The 23,438-nt window shown below is 40.5% G+C and overlaps 1 protein-coding gene across 7 annotated transcripts in view; it reads right to left on the bottom strand.

The window, feature by feature from the left end:
* Positions 1-23,438, bottom strand: part of CA8 (carbonic anhydrase 8) — a 69,935-nt gene that overhangs the window by 38,805 nt on the left and 7,692 nt on the right. For 2 of the 7 annotated variants that reach the window (XR_010598885.1, XR_010598884.1), the window contains exons 1-3: positions 10,647-10,951; positions 9,746-9,937; positions 5,251-5,375 (exon numbers count right to left, since the gene is read on the bottom strand). Coding sequence is in view for 5 of the 7 variants with exons in the window: in XM_005288123.4 (XP_005288180.1) it covers positions 5,251-5,375; positions 9,746-9,937; positions 10,647-10,854 (525 nt within the window). In the remaining 2 variants the exon portion in view is untranslated. Of the gene's footprint in view, positions 1-5,250; positions 5,376-9,745; positions 9,938-10,646; positions 10,954-11,594; positions 11,710-18,225; positions 18,353-23,438 lie in introns of those variants that run through there. The other 5 variants (XM_065585615.1, XM_065585613.1, XM_065585614.1 and 2 more) reach the window with 5 other exon arrangements.

Raw genomic sequence — 23,438 nt, forward strand, 5'->3', positions numbered from 1 at the left:
TCACCGCTGGTGGGCGGGCAGCTAGTGATCAGGGATCCGGCCAGCAGCAGGACCCACCAGTACTGATGGTTGGGGGAGACAGAAAATACGGGATAATTTGCCTTTTTTTAAAGAGAAAGTTGGGACACCTGCAAAAGAGCTTAAATATGGGACTGTCCCTTTAAAAATGGGATGTCTGGTCACCCTATACATATATGCAAAATAAGGGGTGAATTTCACTCAAAGACATGTCTACATTGCAATAAAACACTCACAGATGGCCCATGTTAGTTGACTTGGGCTCGCGGGGCTTCAGATGTGGAGCTACAAAACTGCAGTATAGACATTTGGGCTCAAGCTGGAGATTGGGCTCTGGGACCCTCCCCCCTCAGGGTCCCAAAACCCAGGCTCCAGCATGAGCCCAAACATCTGTACTGCAATTTTATAGCCCTGCGGCCCAAGCCCAAGCCAACTCATATGAGCCATTCACAGGTGTTTTACTGCAGTGTAGACATACCAAAGGTGAGCAGAATTTGGTCCAAAATGCTTTAACAAAACCTAATTCAGACATTTCAAGATTAAGGTAAAGTTGAGAATAAACCTGTGCGTTAGGGGCATGGAATTTTTTCTCACAGAAATGAAAAAGAGCAGATTGGTACAGTCTATATATCTGATTTGAAAGCTGTGCTCATTAAAAAAATCCAAAGAACCAAACCCTATGTATTGCTAAACAGATGGTGAAGATGCTTGAGGGAGAGAAATGTAATATCATAATTTTAGTCTGAAGCCATAAAATAGTACTTTGTCTCAATTAAATACTTAAGATGGCATCATTTCAGATGAGCAAAAGAAAATCTAATTGTTTCATTTAGACTGGGTGAGTTTTACGTATTTATTACAGCATTTTTAGTGATAGTTATTGTCGTGATGAAAAATACTACAGAACAAACGAGTTTGGTTTATATTACATTACGCAAAAGACAATTTTATTTTATTTTTTACTTTTGTTTGGCTTTGCTGTTCAAAACTCATTCGGACTCCGCAGGCAACTGTGAGGTTGGTTTTTTTTAACTGAAAATTTATGACAGCAAAAGGGAAGGTGTTTCTCTTCCTCTACATCTTGGAAAGGCTTGGAAATGATTTGCAGCTTATTCCCTTCCACTGATCGTTTGCACAAGATTTGGAAAAAACATACTGCAGCTGGCTAGTAATGTGTGTACAAAACAAGCTAACATCAGCCAATATTTTAAAGGGTTGGATTCTACAGAATTCTCCACTCTGCTCCCAGTCAAATTGCTAGCATTGCGAGGAACCATTTTTGACCAGTGTCAGTTTTATTTTATAGCAGCTTCCTGTGATTGATTCTAAAAATTAATTGTTCTTTTAGGGTTAAATTGTGCTGTTTGGCCCAGTCCTGAGCAAGTACCAGTGTGTAAGCTACACCGGCCTAGGACAAGTTCAGGGACATACTATGACATTCAGAGACACGTCTCTGAGGCACAATTCCCTCCAGGCTTCTCCCTTGCTCCAGTAGGGTGGTAATTTGCTGTTGGCCTATATCAGCAGTAAATTCTTAACCTCCATTCCTGCAGCAGGCAACAAGTAGGAGGGGGAGAATCAAGGTTCCACACATTTGCCACCCCTTCCTTCCCATTCCCCACCCACCTTCTGGAGGGGGTGAAGAGTAAGGCGGTTGCAGCACCCACTTATTCATTCATCTCCACACTCAAGGCTTGGGTAGTTCATGCACAGGTAGAAGAGTAGCTCTTACTCCCTTTTCTCCGCTGTATAGGTGTGTACTCCAAGTCACAGTCTAGCCTCTGTATCTTTCAAGGAAATGGAACTAGATACTAATCTTCTATTGTTGAGCTCTTTATCAAACTTTTAACATCAACAACAGCCTGAGAGAGTAAAGTATCCCTGAGTATGCTCAGTAGAATACTGCATATGATTTCTGAGGAAGGCTGTATGAAATACCTCCTCCCAGTTTTTGGCTGCAAGGCAAGATTGGGCATTGTATTTCTTTCTAGAAACAAAGGGAGGAGGATTGTGAACAACATGTACAGTACATGTTAAAAAAGGTGTTACAATGTTTACATTAGACTGCAGTTTGCTGCTTTGTCTGGCTTATCTTGGTTATTGCAACTACAAGGGTTTCAATTAAAATGATAACATATATATTAAAGTCAACATTTTGATTTCTTCCACTGGGGAAGCTGAAAAAACAAGACTTTACTGAATTTCTGATAATAATAAAAACAACAAATTTAGCCTCTGAAGGAGTCACATGAACAGCAGTTTTGTTAAAACAACATGGTAAATCATTTCAAGTGTTTGTCCCAGAGGTCACAGTACAAACCTAATTTGCTAATCTATTTAGCCATGAACCTGAATGTCCTAACCCTGTGCAAGATTCCAAGATGTCTAGTCAGAAAATAATAGATTGTTACACTTAGAGATACAGGATATTGCTTAATTCCTATCTAATAGTTATATCAAGGGTAAAGAACCAGAGGAAGGAACTAAGCAGTAATCCTCTTCCAAACATTGAGAAGTAACATTCCTGTCTAAAGTCAGACTTTACAAGGGTTGTTACGCTGATATTCTGTAGCTGTTCTGTAATAGCTGGCCCAGTTTATTAATGTAAGGGTGTGTAGGATGGTTCCTATATCTTAGAGTCGGAATTCAAAATCAAACTGCTGCTCTGATCAATAAATACAGAGAGCCATATCAAATATATCAGTTGAGATCCAGAGTTACTACATTGGCTTCAATAGAATTACTCGGGATGTTAATGGAATAATAGAGATTACAATCTAGTCCCAGTCTGGTGTGTTGCTAATAGATTTAGTAAAAACCATGCAGTTTTGTTTATCATTTGTTCATATACTTGGTTTGGGTCCTCCTGAAAGTCTTATCGTCCAATGTTTTTTATTCTCAGTGACAGAAATGTATTTCAGGCTTCTAAGGCAAAAATCAGCAGTTGGGACAGACATTCTCTTCTAGTGGAAAAGCCAGGCACAGCTCTCAGGGGCCTGATTCTCAGGCTTGCATTTGTGTATACCCATTTACACATACACACTACAAGATGAGAACACATACTCCACAGATGGGTATGCAACTGGGTAGACACCTATCACTATCTATTAGTGTACACATTAAATTACTGTTACCTACCAACCCGCTGAAAACAAGGCCCTAAAATACATACTATGACCACCAGCTCCTGAACAAAAAGATGCCCGTATAACAGGCAAGAAAATAGCTCTACTGATCAAAGTGACTGTTCTTGATAAAAGTAATGTGTGGAAATCTCCAGAATGAAGACAGTGATTAGAATCCCGTGTTCTGTAAGATGTGACATAAATCATACTATTGAAGGAACATATGTATTTGTCATGAGCACCTATTTTCACCCTCCTCAATTTTTACAGTATGATATTTGGACCAAAATGTAGCTGTCCTGTATGCCTAAGACTAGAAAACTCATAGGTAGAAGGGGAACATGGAGCAGAAGTTTTCTACAGAAAGTGTGGTTCCTCCACCATTTCAATCTCCCCAAAAGACATGCAAAGAAGTCAATCTACAGGCTGTCAAAGCAGGATAGTGTGGGAATAAGGGACATGGGGTTACGGCCTGTATATCTGTCTGTACATGACTTCTAACCCAAGAGTGATAATGTCCCACAAAAGAAATCTGCTTGGAGACCTGTGTGTAAGGCTGCATGTGTATGCTGCTTTTACAATGTATTTTAAATAATCAATAAATCTTAACTTCCAGCCATTAGACCTATCCTACTGTCACCAGTAAGCAAGATCCTAGGATCAGAACTTAGCCAAAAATGGCTTTGATGCAAGAGATGAAGTGGAACCCAATTTGCTCTTCTATAGATCTATATACACACTTCTGTGCTAACTGTAATGAAATCTTGGGTTTGACATCCCTCACTTTGTCAGGACGTTTTAGCACAGCTGTCATGCTGCCCTTAAAGGAGACGCAGCATGGGTTCCCACTGAGGCTGATCAGATCCGTTGGCTAATCCCTGGACCTTTTTCATGGCTTGCCTCCATGCTGACCTTTTTTTACATACTGATTTATTTTTTAAATGGACATTAACTTACTGGGGACAGGTTTGCTTTATCTTGCATCAGTTGCCCACTGTCACAAGGGGCCACTGGAACTGCTTTGGCGTGGGGATGCATCTATACAGGGTCCAGTAAAAGGGGGTGTAGAAGCTGTTACTCTGGCCCTACATTACCTGGTGAGTCCCCCATATAGGGGTAACTTTCCTGAAGCCAGTTCTGCAGTGGACTGATACAAAACAGTCACAGCAGAGGCCAAGATCTGACCAATGTTCCTAACACAGGTATTTAAGCTACGCATTAAACCTGTATCTATTCCACAAGTCCGTGTGGATTTTTATATTTATTTTTTAAATAAACACTGATTTTTATCCTTTTTCTTTTAAAAAATTCTATTCCAGCAGAGTGGGCTCCATGTGTAACCAGTCAGTAACAAATGCCCAAGCACTTGAAGAGGAGAGCATAAATGGAGCATTTCGAGCTTCTAAGGGATTATGATAAATAGCAAGGCAAAAATAATTTTAAAACCTCTGAAAAAAGGCATGAAAGTCTCCTTATAAAACATAAGATGAAGTGCACAGTATATGAAAATACTGGAATGATCTTCTGCAGTACAGTTGCAATCGTGGAACATAAAGCTGAGTATCTGTGGAACAGCTCAAATTTTAAGATTGCAGAACATTTGTACCCTTCTTTCCAAACCTGAGCTTCACTCCATGCTATGATTATATAGAAGAATTTCATACATCCTCCAGTTTTCAGATGTCTAAAGCTTTTCATGAACAATTTATTTATGCTTTTTTAAACCAAGTTTATTATTTAATTATTATTTACCATGGAAAGGCTTCCAGCAGCTATTTCCCCCCAACTATAGCTATTAGTCAAGGTGACATAGGAAGTGTTGAAATAGCAGATCTTGTTAGAATGCTAATATTATTAAGACAGAAGTTAATAGTTCTGCAAGTTAACTTTATGGCCAATTAATCATGCAATACGATGTATGCTAGAGGCACATTACTAAAGACTCAAATCTCAATTTACTGGCACTAAAGCACACTTCAGCAGACGGTTTTTTCGTATGAAAAATGCTGAGCTAAAATAAAAGCTGTTTTGAACTACCAGGTTATCAAGCAATGATTTAACATCTTATGCATAGCACAGGTTTTTTGTAATGTGTTGTCATTCTTACCTCCATGGGAAAAGCTTTAAAATTAACAGTGTGTTCAGAGCCACGCTGGTTTTCTCTCCCCCAGTGAAACTGAACATCATGTAGTTCAAATTCATGTCCCCGAGGTAATGGACCACCTACTAACACTGGAAAAGAACACAAATGAAGACATACTTAGTTTTCCAAGCAAACAAGCTGCTGAGTACATTGTCCACAAACAATTGGGAGATTGTTGCAAACTTCTTTATTACGATTTATCTAAGAGAGAATGGGAGCAAAGCTAACATACCTGCTGCCTTTTCTCCTGTGTTATTACCCATCTGCAGAATCCCAATTCATTCTCAGTTATATAATGCTATGAAAATGGTATTATCCTGCATTCTGAGTTTTACAAGGTGGAACAGCTAGTCATATTGCAAGATAAAACCATTGTATGCTTATCACTCCAAAGAGTGAATAGGTTTATAGATTGATAACCAAACAGACGCTCTGTGTTCTAACCAGATGATGTGGTTTCCTTCTGGTGTCAAAGTGCATAATTGCCTCGTAGCTGTACAAATGCCTCGCCTGTATCACCTATGTTTGTTGTGCGGAAATTGGTCATGAAACTCTGGCATTCTTGGCTGCCAATGTTTTGTTAGATAATGATATTTTGATAGACAACACCTGCCAGGCTTGTGAGATATAGGTTGCCCTTATGTTCCATGAGCTCATAATAAATAATCTTAAGAGTCAATATCAACACTATACTATATTTACTTAAAGTAAACCACTAGGAAGATGCTTCACAGTACTCTAGACCACCAGAATAGTCCACTGCTGTTTCTAAAACCCATAGTTGTGAATGTGGGATAATGCTTTAAAATTAAACAACAAAAAGATCCATCCCCCAGTCATAAAAAATGAAAAGAAGTATAAATTATAACTTGAACATTTGACATTAATCTATCTTTTCGCAATGGTATATACACATAGGTGTACAGATCTGAAGCCAAACTTTGGCCCTCACTTCCATCCATACCAGAGTTTGGTCCAGTGAGTCCTGAAGCTGCTTAGGACCAAATATTGCATTCAGGTACATGCTTAAAACTCTTCACTGAAGTCAGTAGGAGTAATGTTCTCATATACAAGGGCAGATTTGGGGCTTAGAATGCTTACAGGTCTGCTCCAAAGCCTATCAAACTCTAGTCTCTCACTGTCTTCAGTGTGATAAACATTGAGGAAACCAACATGTCCAGAATACAGCAAAATCTGATAATGTGTTATATTAATATTATATCTTTAGTAACACAGATTTTTTTGGTGAAAGGAAATATTATTCCCATTATATGTGTGACTGGAAGTGCTCTCTACTGTAATATTGTTTTGGACCTACAGGACCATCACCAAACCTATCTCTGAGGCTTAATTCATAACATTCATCTCATGTTAAGACTATTTATTATTAGTGCATAGAACATATTCATGTGCACTTTGCCTCTCTGCAATGTGTGATTCCCTATTGGAAAATCATTCTGAAACTTTTTTTCAGAGTAGCAGCCGTGTTAGCCTGTATCCACAAAAAGAACAGGAGTACTTGTGGCACCTTAGAGACTAACAAATTTATTTGAGTTTAAGCTTTCGTGGGCTACAGCCCACTTCATTGGATGCATAGAATGGAACACACAGAAAGAAGATATTTATACGTACAGAGAACATGAAAAGGTGGGAGTAGTCATACCAACTGTAAGAGGCCAATCAATTGAGATGAGCTATCATCAGCAGGAGAGAGAAAAAAACCTTTGAAGTGATAATCGAGATGACCCATAGAAGTTGTGAGGATATTTTAACATATTTTAACATGAGGAAATAGATTCAATTAGTGTAACGACCCAACCATTCCCAGTCTCTGTTCAAACCTAAATTAATTGTATCTAATTTGCATATAATTCAAGTTCAGCTGTCTCTCTTTGGAGTCTGTTTTGAAGTTTTTTTGTTGCGTTCTGAAACTGAAACTGTCACTCCTTGTAAAGTATACTTGACCTGCATTGTGGTCAAAGAAGAAGTGTTTCTGCTAGTAGAATGCCCCTAAAATATTTCTGAAATATTCAAGAAGGCTCTCAATCATATCTATTCTCCTCCATTGTAAAGTCAGTCATGCTTTCTCCATCTTATATATCATACATGCACAGTGCCCAAACTGGATGCAGCCTGTAAAATGTTTATAAAGTCAAATGAAGAGTCTGAATGTATGTTCTGAATTAAGGATCAAAAGAACCATCATTAATGATAGCTCTATAGATGACAACAATATGTGCACTGTGCAATGATACAGCTGAAAAATGTATAGTCTGAAATGGAATAACTATTGATTTTAATATACACCTTTACCCCGATATAACGCGACCCGATATAACACGAATTCAGATATAACGCGGTAAAGCAGCGCTCTGGGGGGGGTGGAGCTGCACACTCCGGCGGATCAAAGCAAGTTCGATATAACGCGGTTTCACCTATAACGTGGTAAGATTATTTGGCTCCCAAGGACAGCGTTATATCGGGGTAGAGGTGTATATTTTAGTCATTCCACTTTATATATTTGTAGGCTTTTCTATGGCTACTACGCCATGTATATGGGAACCTCTCATACATTAATTGGCCATATTTTCAAAAGTGCTCAGTGCTCAGGAGCTCCCATTTAGAAAATCTGGCTAAATGGATTTGTCTTCACAGCAGCCCATGAGGTGGCAAGCTGTGGGAGCCATAGCAAGATCCTGGGTTTGGCCAGTTTAGAGAACTGGACACAGAGGCGTTCTAGTGTTGTGGTCTTTAAGCTTAAGGGAGCTTATATTAACTCCTTCCTCCCCCTCCTGGAGGCAGAAGACATACACCTGTAATGAAAGATCTATCCTGATTTTACAGATGGAGAACGGGGGCACAGAGAGATTAAGCGACAGGAAATCTGTGGCAGACCTAGGAACAGAAGATGGGACTTAACTGAGACTGCCAGCTTATTTCCCACATGTCACCAAAGACAGTAACAGTTAGGCACTATCACTAGGAATTCACGGTGGTGACTTAGAGGTGACTTACTCCTTTTCAAGGACCTCATATCCAGACATGTATAACTTTTTAACTCTCTGTAAAAATCCCCCCCTCCTCCAACAGAAGTGCCCAAACAATGGCCCATGTATCACTGGTGGCCCTCAGAACACTTGCTGTGGTGAATTGACTGGTCACATCATGCAAGTTTTCATCCTTGTTAAAATATGGTAAACACCATACTTTCTGAATATTAACATGAATCCCTAGTGCTATCTTGACAGACTAAAGCTCATCTCAAAGATGTACATTGCATGCCTGTTTCTCCTTCCACTATACAAATCCGCCACCTATATGGTTTGATGAAAATAAACATCACAGGCCAGATCCTGGGCCCTTGCTCTGACCTCTTTGCACTAACAGAGCAACTGCGGATTCCCCCAGAACAGGTGAATAACCAGGTGACATAAAGCTGGCTCTGCACCATCCTTCCCAGACTGCTTTGAGTAGGTGGCATGTCAGGCATGGCTGGAAAGCCTTGGGCTCTAGCAGTCTTGTTACCAGCCAGCACAGTTCTGAGACTCCTCTAACTTTATGCAGGGTCTGAACTGGCCCCTGTCCACCACAGGACTGGAAGATCACAAAGGATTGCCTCTCTCCACCTTCCCTCCAGACTTTTAAGTCCTGCACTGAGCATAGCTCATCCAGATGCAAAGTTCTGATCACAGAATTCCTCACCCAAGATTTCAACTTGGAAATGGTGTTTTTATTGCTTTCTAGGGGTTTTGGAGGGGGGCGGGAAAAGCGGGGAGGGGCAAATACTGATGCAATACCCTTTACAATTGAAGGCCTATCAACATCCTAAGTATAATTCAAGCATCTTATCCTAAATGAACCATCAAGGTCCACAGTTATCCATATAGTGCATCATCAAAAGCCATGGAAGTCAATGGAAAACTCCTGTTGATTTCCATAGACTTTGGATCAGTCTGTCAGTCATAAGTATAAAATACAATTTGGGTTCCACAACATCTTAGTTATATTCTGGACAATTTCTAAACTTCAAACACTGTTGGCTCAAGTGAATTAGGTCACACCATCATAAGCGGAAATTTTCAACAATGCTGCATGTTGTGAACCAGGCTGGCATCAGCAAACTTTCTTGATATAAGGATTAACTATTAGATTTCTAACAGCAGCTAACTTTCTTGACATAGGATTAATTATTAGATTTCTAACAGTGTCACAAAAATGAATGTCCAGTTTTGGACCACAACAATCCAGCTACCCACAAAGCTCACTCCTGCTTCCATTAAAGTCAGTGGCAAAACTACTATTGACTAAAATGATGCAGAATCTGGATCACAGCTCATTTATAGAAGTGAATGTTCTTTCTCAGTTCAGTTACTGTGCAGAGAATATTCCTTAAGACAATCTAAACTTTATCATCCATTTTATTGTGTTGGGAAAAAATGTAAACAATGATTAAGCATACCTGATTTTGACTTAAGGATAATTTGAATGGAATGCCCATCATTAATTACTTCGCAGTCACGGCAAACAACATAGTTTGGTGATAAACGTACTTCTAGTAGTGAGGGGTCATATTTGGCTTCTCTTGAATTCAAGTTAATAGGAGACTGGTATTCTCCATTAGCATCAGGAAAGATCAACCCCCATTCGACTCCTAAAAATAAAATGAAAAGCTAGCATGTGGAAATAAAATATGACTGTTTTTCATGAAGGGCATGCAGCTTTAACCTTTACATACATGCAAAAATATATAATTGAATAGACCCTTTCACTTAAAGGGACACTGTCAAAAAATGCTGTAAACCAACAAATTCCTTTACCCCTGTTACTAATACTGTTAGATAGTTCAACATGAATTAATTTTTAAAATCCCATTGGCTACTCATAATTTATGATCAGTTTGCCTTTTTTGCATTTCTTTGACCTTGGACAATGAAATCAGCTAAATCAGTTCTACTTTGTTTTATAGTCGGTTTCACTATCAGGTTCTTAGTGCTCCAGTGTCTGAATTTTAAAGGCAGCAGAGGAATATTTATTTATTTTTAAAATACCTGATTTCTCCTGTTAGGTTTTTGTTTGTTTGTTTAATGGGGAAAATATTTCTGTTGGTCTTAGGTTGCATAAAAGGGTGTTTGTACCACATATGGATTTGGTCAAATGAAAGTTGACAGTGCCCCTTGACACCATGAAAGTTTAGCTGCTAAGGAGGAACCCCACAAGCCAGCATTACGACGGTGTGATGATGGTCTGCATGTCACTGTACTTTGCCTTTCCATGGGTGAAACGTCCCTTTCTCCCCCGCACAATGAAACTTCTCCCTCCAGCAGCTCCGGGAGCCCGCTGCCTTCCCACCCTCTCCTTACCTTCCTCGTAGCCCCACTCCAAAGCCTCCTCCTTCTGCGGGAAGGGCTCGGGTTTCTCAATGAAGCTCTTGTCAGCCATGGGCAGAGTCTCCACACCTGCTGTGTCCCTCGGAGCGTCCCGGGGTCTCCCTCTCTGAGCGGGGCTGCCTTGCGGAAGCCTGTTCACTTCGGACGGGAGAGGGGGGTTAGTTTGCAGCGCTCTGGGCATGTGAGTGTGTGTGTGTCTGTGCTGCGCGTGTCAAGCAGTGGCTGGAGGTTTGGTTTGCAGAGCAGCCGGTGTGTGTCTTCCTGTGGCACACACATAGCGGGGGGGGGTTGTGGGACTGTAACACTGTGCAACTCTCAGAGGTGATTAGACAGATTCGATCTCTGGATGCTCTATGCGGAGATGAACTGAGACGGAGTTGTGAGGACAATAGTGCAGAGAAAATCAAGGTGTGTGTGTGGGAGAGAGAGAGAGAGAATATAGCCTGAGTAGACGGACAGGTAGATACTACACAGACCTACAGGTGCTGTAAACGGAGTGGGATGATACTGTTGATCTGTCCCTGTGTCCGTCTGTCTGGCGATGCTGCAAGCAGGATTATACTGCAGGTAAATTTAGTTAATGCAGAAACTCCAGTGAGTGTGTGTTGGGGCTATACTGAGCCATCCCATTGGCAGCAGCTCATAGCCAGATATGAGATCAGAAGTGAACTCTTGCAAGAAGCAATGGGCTTAAATTGCAGCAAGGGCCGTTTAGGTTGGACATTAGGAAAAACTTCCTGTCAGGGTAGTTAAACGCTGGAATAAATTGCCAAGGGAAGCTGTGAATCTCTGTCACTGGAGGTTTTTAAGAACACATGTCAGGAATGGTCTAGTTGTTATGTAGTCCTGCCTTGAGTGCAGAGGACTGGACGAGATGACTATTTGAGGCCCTTCCCAGTCCTACACTTCACTGATTCTTACCTGACTCTGATCACAGGTCTGATCTTCTCCCTGTAACCCCCACCTCTGTCCCCCCTCACCATATCTGTTTCCTCCTCACTCTTTCTTCCCCCTCATACCTGTAAATATCCTCACAATCTCAACTGTCCCTAACCAGAGCTGGATTAAGGCATCTGAGGATCCTAGACACACCCACTCAGAGAAACCCAGAGGTGGCCCCACTCCATCCCACATGACTCTGCCCCTACTTAGATTCTAAACTCCTTGGGACAAGGTCTTTTTGTTCTGTGTTTATCCATTACCTAGCACAATAGGGTCCTGCTCTTTGACTGGGTCCTGCTCCTAGCTGCTATGATAATAAAAACAATAAGTAATCATAATACTTGTGTTGGTGATGAAAAGAGCTTTCAAATAGGCTGATGGGGCCCACTGCCTGTTCATAACCCCTGGCTATTGCTGCTTTTCAGGGAGGCTGGGGCCTCCTTGTTCCCTAGTCCAGTGTTCCCCATACTTGGTAGGCTGGGTGCATCCAGGAGGAGGGAGGCCTCAGCCCTTCCCACTCCAGCAGAGTGCTCACTATTGGGCAGCATACTGTTGAAGGGAGGTCCCTCCCCACAAACAGGACCCCCCCCCCAATCCAGGTGTAGCAGGCAGCCTCCTCACAGGGCCCGGCCCCAAGAGCACCTGTAGAGGTGACAGCTCTCAGCTCTGGTGGGGGGAAGTGAACCAGTCTCATCACAGGGCTCCCTGCTTCAGAGGGTATAAAGATGAAAAGTGATCCAGGCCATTGCACAAGCTACACCAGTGGCAATTGGGTAGGAGGGAGCCCAACAGTGGCAGTCAGTGCTCCCATCTCCACCCAGAGAGGCAGAAGCAGTTAGGAACTTCCCCCAGCCACCTGTAGCCAAGTAGCTGTGGCAGCTGGGAGCCCCCACTCCCCATACACACACTCCGTCATCAGCCACTCAAAGGAGGCAGCGGCTCCTGACCACGTGGAAATGTCACTGATGTCATCATATTCCTCCTGGAGCCATTTGTGCCTCTTGGTGAACCTGGGCCTTCCCCAGCTCACCTGTAATGCCTATGATTACTGGGCAGGACAGTAACAAGAGTAAAAGTTAATGTCAGTCTTGGATTGCTATTGCAGGAGAGGAAGGAATGGGTTGGAAAAGGGGTCTCGAAATACAATGATAAATCAAGAGCTAATGAGTATCTCATTTGTGAGATATATGCAAATACACAAGGTAGAAAGAGGATGGGGCAAATTAGGAAGAGCACACTCAGGTCTGCTTCCCGTTCTTGGACAGGAATACAAATACAGGATTCTTTCTGAAAGACCTTTATTATTTATTCTTCTGAGCTCATCAAGGGAATGAAACTACATAATAAGCTATGTTCAAGGGCAGCAGCTTGTTGGATCCTTTCTAAACCAAGATGTTATTTTCCTTCCTATGTTTATTTCAGGGTCGCTTGCCTTGCACAATTGCAGCTTTGCTTGACCATGAGGGTAGCACTGCAAACCTAAATTCCATAATTCATCATCTAATGAATCCTTGACATTTGTACAAATGAAACACACACATTATATAACAGAAACTTTTGGCACTAAGGAGATCATGTTGTCCATCCATGTCTGTTTTTTCCAACTGTATCTTGTAATATATTTTTCCCTCTAGGCATTTCTTAAATATACATATTGATTTTTAAACCAATTGATTCTACACACTAACCATCCCAGTGAAAAAACAAGTTCCTCCTAAAGCTCCTTTGATCCTGGCCTACCAGACTGCAAATTCATTTCCCTTTCCTTCCAGAATCTCACACATTTCAAAACATTCTGGGGCATCTATAGTCTTCCCATCATACCTTTTAGATACAGTGTTTCATTCATGTCCTATATTAAGTCAGCTCCTGTAGTAGTTTTCCTTTCGGGGGGGAGGGTCCATGCTTGAATTTCATACATGGAGGACTGCATGATTGGATCTGCAATTTCCTGATTTGTAATAAATACTCAAGACTAGTTTTTCTAGCCTCCATTCACTGCTTAAGAAGCTACATACATTTGTTCCCCTTCATTTTTACCTTTCCATCTTTTCACTATCTTTCTGCAATACTAGGCACAGTAGGCAAAATCCTATTGAATATTGGGCATTGCATTTTCCCTTAGCATATGTTTAATTTCTCCACGCATTCAAATATCTTATTACTTCCTTGATTGTGGCCAGGCACTCAGTCATCAGGTTTCAGATTTCTGTTAATATACCAGCACCTCTGCAGTCCTTTTACTGCTGACTTTCTTGTGAATCAGATGTAGGTGCTGGGTAAAATTTTCAAAAACACCTATGTGACTGAAGAAGCTAAATCTTCTTGAAAGTCAAAGGGATTTAGGGTCCTAAATTAGAGCCAGGTGAAAATGTTCAGCCAAAACTTTTTGTCTGTTAAATATGCAGATTCAGCAACATCAAGACATTTTGTGAATTCATTTCAGTTTTGTTCATTTTGAAAACAAACAAATCTGGAAAAGATAAAATGTTTCATTTCAACATTTTTTAAATGGAAAGTTCTGATTTAGGCTGTTGAAATGACTGTGTGTAGAAATTTTCTTCATGTTATTTTTTAAAATGCAAATAGTTTAAAAAGGCTCATGAAACATTTTGATTCCGGTCAAATAAAAAGTTTTGTTCTACCCAAAATGAATTTTTTTCTTTTACTTTTCAATTTGCCATGTCTGTTTTGGTGTTTTAAATTATTTGCAGGTTGACCCAAAGCAATTTTTCCCCACTTTTCTGGAATTGTCAGCAAACCAAAAAAAGTATTATTTGCACAGCTCTCTCTGAGGTGACTTAGGCACTTTTGAAAATGGGGCTTGAGCTTCTAACTCACTTAGGCATTTCTGAAAATGTTACCCTCTAGCCCCATTCCTGTTCTGTGACATAGGTGTGATATACGGAATGTGCATATAGTCTGCATATTGCTACATATTCCTATAATACTCAGCCCTACACATTCTAAAAAACCTATTCCATGCTATTAACTAACTAATAGTATGCTAACACATAGTAAGAGATAATCCCTGCCCTCAAGAGGCATATATTGTCTATATATAGAAGAACGATAGAGAAGAAGCGTAGGAACAGTGGCTTATACAAAGCCACGCAGCAGGTCATTGGCAGAACTGGTAATAGAACTCGGGTCTCCTGAATTTTAGGCCAATGCTCTACTCTTTAGACCATGCTGCCTCTCAGGTAACTAATGCTCCCTCAGGTTAGAGTCCTTAAACAACCATTTGTGGAAAACAGCAATAAAAAGTCTATGAGGAACTTCATGACCTAACACAAGTTCATTTTCCTGTTGCATAATCCAGTCTCTTGGAAATGAGAGGACAATTTAGCCCAAAGACAGCTGAGTCTCCTGGATTCCAGTGGTCTCACATCTGCTGTTGCAAGCTGAAGAGTTGTATTTTAGAACATTTTCAGTGTCTGAGAATGCAATATTTAATTGTCATTAGATTGCAATCAGCCATTCTTGTGTTACCCATTATCTAGGTTGTAATTATTATTGCTTGTTTATTGTTTTATTTACAGATTCTTGTTTGTATAGCATCAACACTATGCTAGGCTTGGAACTTTACAGACAGGTGCTTTCTGAAGACGCTATCCCAGCTTCAAAGATCTTACAATTTAAATACTGCTAGACAAGCCTGAACCAAATCTCTGGATCCAAACTCCTGTAAGGAATTTTGGATCCATACATTTCTACTGATAATGATCCCAAGTTTTCTAGATCTGAATACCAGACTTTTTAAAGCATTTTAGTTCCAGCCCTCACAACCCACAGGAGGATGAGCTGGTGGAGAGAGCAGTAAAGAGTGCTTAAAAAAAAAAATCCTCTACAGCAAAAAGACCCCATATTAGTTCTGCTGAGCTGTAGGGTAATCCTCATGTCAATCACTGGAGTAAGCCCAACTAGGATGCCTCTGGGCTGACAGACCAAAACAACTCTGCCGACCTTAAAGGTTGTGAAGCTGAGAGATAACAAATCCTAAGAGGCCTCAAACTTTCTTCTTACAGTGTTGGTACACAGTCCATGATTAAAGCAGGGGCCCCAGTTTGGATCAGTATTTTTTGTTAACAATTTTGCTGATGCAGAAAAAAGGGGTGAAGACATGGTATTATGTGTACTGTTTCTTTCAATTGACTCAGAAAGCCGGACAGGATGGGGCTGGGACAGTGAAGCTGACAGAGTAGCTTTAGTGATAAAAATGTTTTCCTTATCCTTGTGCTGCATTAGAAGAAAGCAATTGTAACACTCCCTGCCCTCTCTGTTGCTCCAGCCCTACCCCATCCTTTGCAGGCCACTGAAAGAGGAGAGAAGGAAGAGGATGCCTTGCATGTCAAGTATAGCTCCTCTTCCCCAAGATTTACTTCCTGGTGCCTCCCCACCCCCTAGAAACCAGCATGCTAATGCTTGGTGGTGGCTGCAGAAGTCACAGCTATTTTTCTGACTCTCAGGAAAAAATAGGATTGGTTTGTGATAGGAATGGGATTCCTTCATGATTTACTTTTCCTTTTTTAAGACGTACCTGGAAATGGGGCCCCTAATGAAGGGTGGAAAGGGGACACTAGGGATTTATAGTGCCTTTGGGGAGAAGAGAAGCGCCCCAAGGAGTAGTAAGAGATGTAATGTTGGCCAGCTGTGCTGAAATGTCAGCCTAAAGAAAGAGCTAATTTAGAGTCTAGGAGAGTGAGGAGCACCTGGCTTTCTAAATGAATAGCTTTTTTTATTTTTGCTTTGACTATCTCTGTCTGAGGCTGGCTAGCCACCATCCCTCTCTCACACACTGTCTGGCTGTTTCTCTCTTGATTTCTTGCCAAGTTGCTTCCTCAACTAAGCTTTGTGGGGGATAAAGGGTTGTTTTGTTTTGTTTTGTTTTATTCAGATTGAAGAGAATAATTCAAAATGTTGCTGGATTTGTCTGTTAGACCGTGGGGTTAATTATGATAAGGTAGAAAATGTAGCTGCACATTTTAAAGGGCAAGGGTTCAACAGAAATGGCTGATTTCTAGGGAAGGTTCTACAGAACAGTACCACTTCTGGGATGGCAATAGTTGCTCATAATTTTCTCTGTGATTGGAGCACTGGATTATGGGAGAAACAAGCTGTGATCAGGTGGTATAAAAACCTGACCCATGATGGAGAAAGGGAGACAATCTGATTATGGTTAGGTAAAGAGAAATGCTTCTCAGTGACAGGTTCCATATGTGCTTATATTTCACGCTTGTGCTGGCAAATGCTGCCCTAGTATGTTGACCAGAGCTCTGCAAGACCACTACCCACAGAATTTTCATTTTCTTCAGTATAAGAGTTCCAGATACAGAGAATTTTCAAAATTGGGCCATCTGTTTGGGGATTTTTTTGTTTGTTTGTTTGTTTTTTTGGGGGGGGTTAGTTTGTTTATTTAATAAACCAACCATTTTAGCTAACTCAGCACCCACCTATGTTTCATGGTTTTGTATGAAACCTGTTAGTTTAAGTTCCATTGAGAAACATTCCTATGAAATTTTACGACGTTCTACACAAAGAACCTTTAAAATGGTTACAGCGTATGATATATTGAAATATTACTGGTTTCTAAGGCCTGATTCTCCTATGTAGAACCTGAGTATCTCCTGTGGAAATCAATAGGTGTTGTTTGGATCCTGTAGGTAGAGAAACTGGCTTCCTATTTTTACCAAGCGATTGAACCAAAGACCCTGATCCTGAAAACCCTTACACATGTTTCACTTTACATACATTCGTAGTCCAATTTTAAATTGATAGGTTTGCTCACAGGCATGAAAGCTTGTGCATAAGTGTTTGCAGGCTCTGAGCATAAAGTGATCTTACGTAAAATCATCTCTGTCCAGGCAGCAAAGGAGAAATCTTGAACTAATGGACACAATAGGCACATATTCTCCTTATGATTCAAATGTATATAACAGAAGCACTGTACTACCAACTGGAGTCCACATGTACATCTAGGAAACAATAAATCCAAGAAAGGATAGCTCATACTTGTTTATTTTTCTTTTAATGGTATGGGAAACCTAATGTTAAACCTGAAGCCTAAAAAGGAACAATCCTAATCAAAAGGAAAATCATAAATAGTAACAAAACACTTGATGTAGTTAAAAGGAGGTATACAAAAGAAATTAAGGGAATAATCCAATGGTGCCCATTGACACTAATTTGACCCTTTCCACTAACATCAGTTGATAGTGGATCAGGCCCTACATTTGTAGAATTTCTACTTGAGTGATGCCAAATACAGAATGCATAACACCCATCAACAAGGGTATGAAAAATAAGAGAAGCTAAAAAAAATAAATAAAAAAACAGCAAAATCCTGCTGACCGTAGGTGTGATGGAGAGATAAGAGTTTTTCCTAATATATTAAGGGGAAAAGACAGACAGAGGATGAAATAGGATGTAGAACACAGAAGAGAAAACAATATCCAAGGGCTCTAACATGGCAGAACTCCTACATAAATATGTCTTCATTTTTAATAGGAAGGACAAGGACTAGAGATACACAGGGAGCCAAATTAAAAGGAATAAAATAGACCATGCAGACAAAAAAAAGTGCAGTAAGGAGGTGGTAAAAATTATTCACCTGACCTTCACCAATACAAATCTTGAAGACCAGGTGGGATTCCTGAAGGACTATGAGAGCCTCATCCAATACGTATTGATGTCAAGCGGAGTCTTTCCACTGAAGCCAATGGGCTTGGGATCAGGCCCTAGCAAAGGAAATCGAGAAAGCAGTAGTGATTACATTTGACAGATCATAGAAATCAGGTGAAACATCCAAGGACGGGGGGTTGGAGAGGGAATTAATATAGGTCCAGTGTTTAAAAAGCAAAAGAAGAATGATCTGAATAATTAACCTGACCTCTATCCCCAGTAAAATTCTTGAAAACACAATGGCTGATACCCTACCTGATTTTATTGAGGTGAACAATCCCGCTGAAAACAGTGGGATTTTTCATGTGAGGAAGGTGAACAGTGTTGCTGTATTAAGGGAATCCATTTGTGGAGCACGTCTAGAGAGGAAAGCAGTGCACAAAAAGCAAGTGGGGTTAAGGACCCACATTTTCTATTATATAGAATGATAGCAAAGAGATGCTCAGATCTTCATTTCATTAATTTTACTTCTCAGTATGTAAACGTGGGGATGACTAATGTGCCCATGTGACCTATTTATATTTATAGAATTTAAGGCTAAAAGGGACTATTAGATCATCTAATCTCTCTCTTGTATATCACAGGGCATTACATTTCACCCAGTTACTGAGCCCAGTAACTCGGGGTTGACTAAAGCATAACTTCCAGAAAGGCATCTAGTCCAGATCTGAAGACATCTAGGGATGCAGAATCCACCACTTCCTGTGGTACTTTGTTCCAGTGCTTAATCACCCTCACTGTTGAAAATTTGTGTCTAATTTGAATGTTATTGCCTTCAGCCTCCAGGTACTGATTCTTGTTACGCCTTTCTCTACTAGAGAAAAGAGCACTTTAGTACCAGATATTTCTCCCTGTAAGGCACTTATACATGGTAATCAAGTCACTTCTCAGTTTTTTTCAGTCTTCTTTTTGATAAATTAAATAGATTGAGCTTGTTAAGTCTCTCGTTTTCTCTAGCTCTTTTTTTGGTAGCTCTTTTCTGCATTCTCTCCAATTTTTCCACATCCTTTTTAAAATGTGGACACCAGAACTGTGCCCAATATTCCCAATATCACTTTCATCAATGTTGTATATAGAGGAAAAATCACCTCCCTGTTCTTACTCACTACTCCCATTTACACACCCAAGGACCACATTCGGTCTTTTTGGCACAGCATAGCACTGGGAGCTCATGTTCAGTTTATTTTCCACTATGATTCCTAAGTCTTTTTTGGAGTCACTGCTTTTCAGAATACAGTCCATCCTTCTGAAATTATGGCCTGCATTCCTTGTTCTTAGATGTGTAGCTCTGCATTAAAACACCTTTTGTTTGAATGGGCCCAGGTTACCAAGCAATCCAGATCACTCTGTATCAGTACCTCATTATTTACCACTCTACCAATCATTAAATCATCTGCACATTTTATCAGCAATTATTTTTACATTCATTTTCAGATCATTGATGAAAATGTTGAATAGCACTGGTCTTTATGGAACCCCACTGGAAAACACCTCCATTCAATGATGATTCCCCTTTGACTACCTTTTGAGATCTGTCATTGAGCCAGTTCTCCATTCATTTCATGAGTGCACTATTGATATTGTACAGTGCTCATATTTTAATCAGAATGCCATGTGGTATAAAGTCAAATGCCTTAAAAAGCCTAAGTCTATTACATGTGTGCAGCTACCTTATCAACCATATTGTAATCTCCTCAAAGAATGAAATCAGATTTGTTTGACAAGATCTATTCTACATAAAACCAAGTTGAATGGCATTAATTGTATCCCTGTTCTCTAATTCTTTATAAATTGAATCCTGTATCAACTTTTTCTCTATTTTGTGTGGGATTGATTTCAGGCCAACCAGCCTATAGTTACTTGGGTTGTCCCTTTGTCCTTTTTGAATATTGGCACAACAGTAGCACTTTTCCAGTCTTCTTAAATTTCTCCATTATTCTAATATTTATTAATAATTAACATCAGGAGGCCAGACATCTCCTCAGCCAACTCATTTAGGGCTCCTGGCTGCCAGTTGTCCTAGCCTGCTCATTTAAAAATGTTTATCCCTAGTAGATGTTGGACTAGAAAGCACTTCATTATTCTCATATAAAATTAGTACATCCTGCTTCTTTACAAATACAGAACAGAAATATTTTTTGAATAATTCTGACTTTTCTGCATCATTTTAGGCTTGGCAGAATTTGCCTTTTTTAATTTTATTTTTATAATTTTGATGGATATTGATGTTTATTTTTAAACTTTTTTTCAATTTTTATCTATTTAAATTTTCACAGTTCTGGGACTTCGGGCTGGTGTCAGCAAATCAGGGGGGATGGTTAGACAATAATTATTTAATGACAATAGATGTTGAGATTTTAAAAGTTAAAGCTTTATAACCATTACAACACAAATTGTCAACATCACATACCAAAATATACAAAGTAAATATTCTTAATTCAAACTCTAATAAGTTCTCAAGCAGTATTTTTCTTACTTTGCCTATCTGTAAATTTCAGATTTTTTGTTGGCTTGTGTGTGTGTGTGTGTGTGTGTGTGTGTGTGTGTGTGTGTGTGTGTGTGTGTGTGATGAAATTGATGTTTACCAATAAAAAAAGCTATTCCATCCAAGCCTAATCATTAACCGTTTTACCATTTCATATAGTAATGGGCCTATATTATTGCTAGGATTTCTATCATTCCTAATATACTTTAAAAAGATTCCTCCTTATTGGTCTTAGTCCCACCAGACATGGATTTTCCCCGATGTCTTTAACTTCCCTTATCAATTTTCTGCATTCATACCTTCTGATTTATATTGATTGCTATCTATTCCCCCCTTTTTCTGTTATTATTTATTGCTTTTTATTTCTAATAGCTGTCTGCACTTCACCACTGAATCAGGATGGGCTTTAGCAAACTCATCCTGTTTCTTCACCGTGAAATTGCGACTTGTTAACCATCTAATATGTTCTTTTTAAAGAACTCACAATTTTCATACATATTTTCCTGTCTACATTTTTCCTCTCAATCAATTGTGCTCATAATTTTCCTAAACACTGGGAAATGAGCTCTTTTGAAGCACCAAATATAAACAAGAAAAAACATAGCAATAGTAAGATACAGCAATAAAGTTGTTGCTGTTTTTTTTCCAGGCCAATATCTATAAACATCCAGGGAGCAACTGTAGATAATAATTAGAGGGAGAAAGCATTCATAGAGTGTCCAGGTGGTGAAAGGATAGCAAAGACTATGAGATCACCATGTGATGCTGCTGCAAAGATCAATAGGCTAGACTACCAACTGGTATAAATCAGCATAGTTCTATTGAAGCCAGAATGGTGGGCAATTTAGGATTGTCAGTGACAATGTCAGTAATTGTCATGGGGGGGGAGTTGTCCTAATGCTTGTAGCAAGCATCTGAACTATCAGTTACACCTGGATCCAGAGGGGGAGGGCTAGGAGCAAAGTCAAGAGTCAGAAGCCAAAGCGCTAACTGGAATCATAGTCACAAGTCATAGGCAAGGGTCTGAGCCAAGAAGAAGTGGGGTCTAGAGCAGGTATAAGCTGTAGCTGGAGTGAGGCTAGAGACTGCAGAGGCAGGGACAGGATCAAGCATAACTGTGGGTAGGAAGGCTTTGAGTGGCTGGTGGACTCCTGCAAGCAATGAGGTGGTGCAGTCAGACAGCTTCTATCAGGACCAACTGTGCTCATTAGGTTGCCCTGAGACTAGCTCTGCTGCAGGCTGGCCCCTGACAGTACCCCCCTTCAAGGACACCTCCTAGGGGTCATGGGACCTGGTTTCAGGGCATGGTTTTGATTTAAGACACATAGAGCATGGACAGTTTATACATAATCCTTATTATTATTTTTAAATGGAGATATCCTATCTCCTAGAACTGGAAGGGACCCTGAAAGGTCATCAAGTCCAGCCCCCTGCCTTCACTAGCAGGACCAAGTACTGATTTTGCCCCAGATCCTTAAGTGGCCCCCTCAAGGATTGAACTCACAACCCTGGGTTTAGCAGGCCAATGCTCAAACCACTGAGCTATCCCTCTTGCAGTCCATAGCCCTTCCAATCCCACAGATAACAGAGTTTGCTTTAAACTTCCTTGACATGTAGGATTTCCCAGACCTTGTACTCCTCTTGGCCTTGGACATCTGTGGGAAGTGGTGGTGAAGTGGAGTGGCTAGGAAAGGGATGCTCTGCATAAGGTTTCAGAAGGGACATATGGAAGACCGGGTGGACCTCCAAGGATTCTGGCAACTGTAGCCTAAAATCTCTGTTTATGTCAGGAGGATGTCCCAGTCATCTTAACGATAACTGACAAAGCAACAGTGGTATTGTTCAAGGACCTGGTTCTCCCTGCCTAGTCTATGGGTGATAGGTCAAGGAGGTAAGCAGTTCCATTTCTGAAAGTTTGCACCAAAAATAGGAACTGAATTGCTGACCTCAAGTTGAGACTATTCCTGTTGGCAGCACATGGAGCAAAAAAACATGATCTAGAAAAAGGTGGGCCATTGCCTGCATGGTTGGGGAGGAGTGAATGCAAGGACCAAGGGCAAGATGGGATAGGCAAAGGCTGGAGAAGACTGAGTGGTTTGGCATGTGGGCACTTGCTCTGACAGCACAGATAGGAGGAACTAAATTTACCTTTTAACATCAGTACTCAACACTGGCCACCAGAAATTCCGTAATATTAGGTCTTGGGTCTTAGAGTGTCTGAAGTGACTGGCAGCCAGTGTATTATGACACAACTTTAACACCTCAAGTCTGAGCTGACCTTCTGGGATGTAAAGGTGCCTTCCATAATGAAGTAGACCATATTTCAAATGAAGCCCCCAACCGGGCAGAACAGGAGGAGAATTTAGGGTGTGACAGATCTTAGTAGTTTGCATATCTTGGGGAAGCAGGGATCGGAGGAGAGAGACATCAGATCTTTGTTTGTTGTCCCTTGAATAAAATTGGATGGCATAAAATGGTAGTCAAGAGAGCCGTATCTGACTCAGAGTGTTCATCCTTGTGGGATAGGGCATCTGCCTTCCCATTCTGTGATCCAGCGCAGTAGGTGATGAGGAAGTTGAATCTGGCAAAGAAATGCAACCAGCAGATCTGTTGCTGGTTAATTTTACGAGCAGTTCAGGGATATTCCAGATTCTTGT

The sequence above is a fragment of the Chrysemys picta genome, chromosome 2 (genome assembly GCF_011386835.1).
Source record: "Chrysemys picta bellii isolate R12L10 chromosome 2, ASM1138683v2, whole genome shotgun sequence".
Taxonomy (NCBI): Eukaryota; Metazoa; Chordata; order Testudines; family Emydidae; genus Chrysemys; species Chrysemys picta.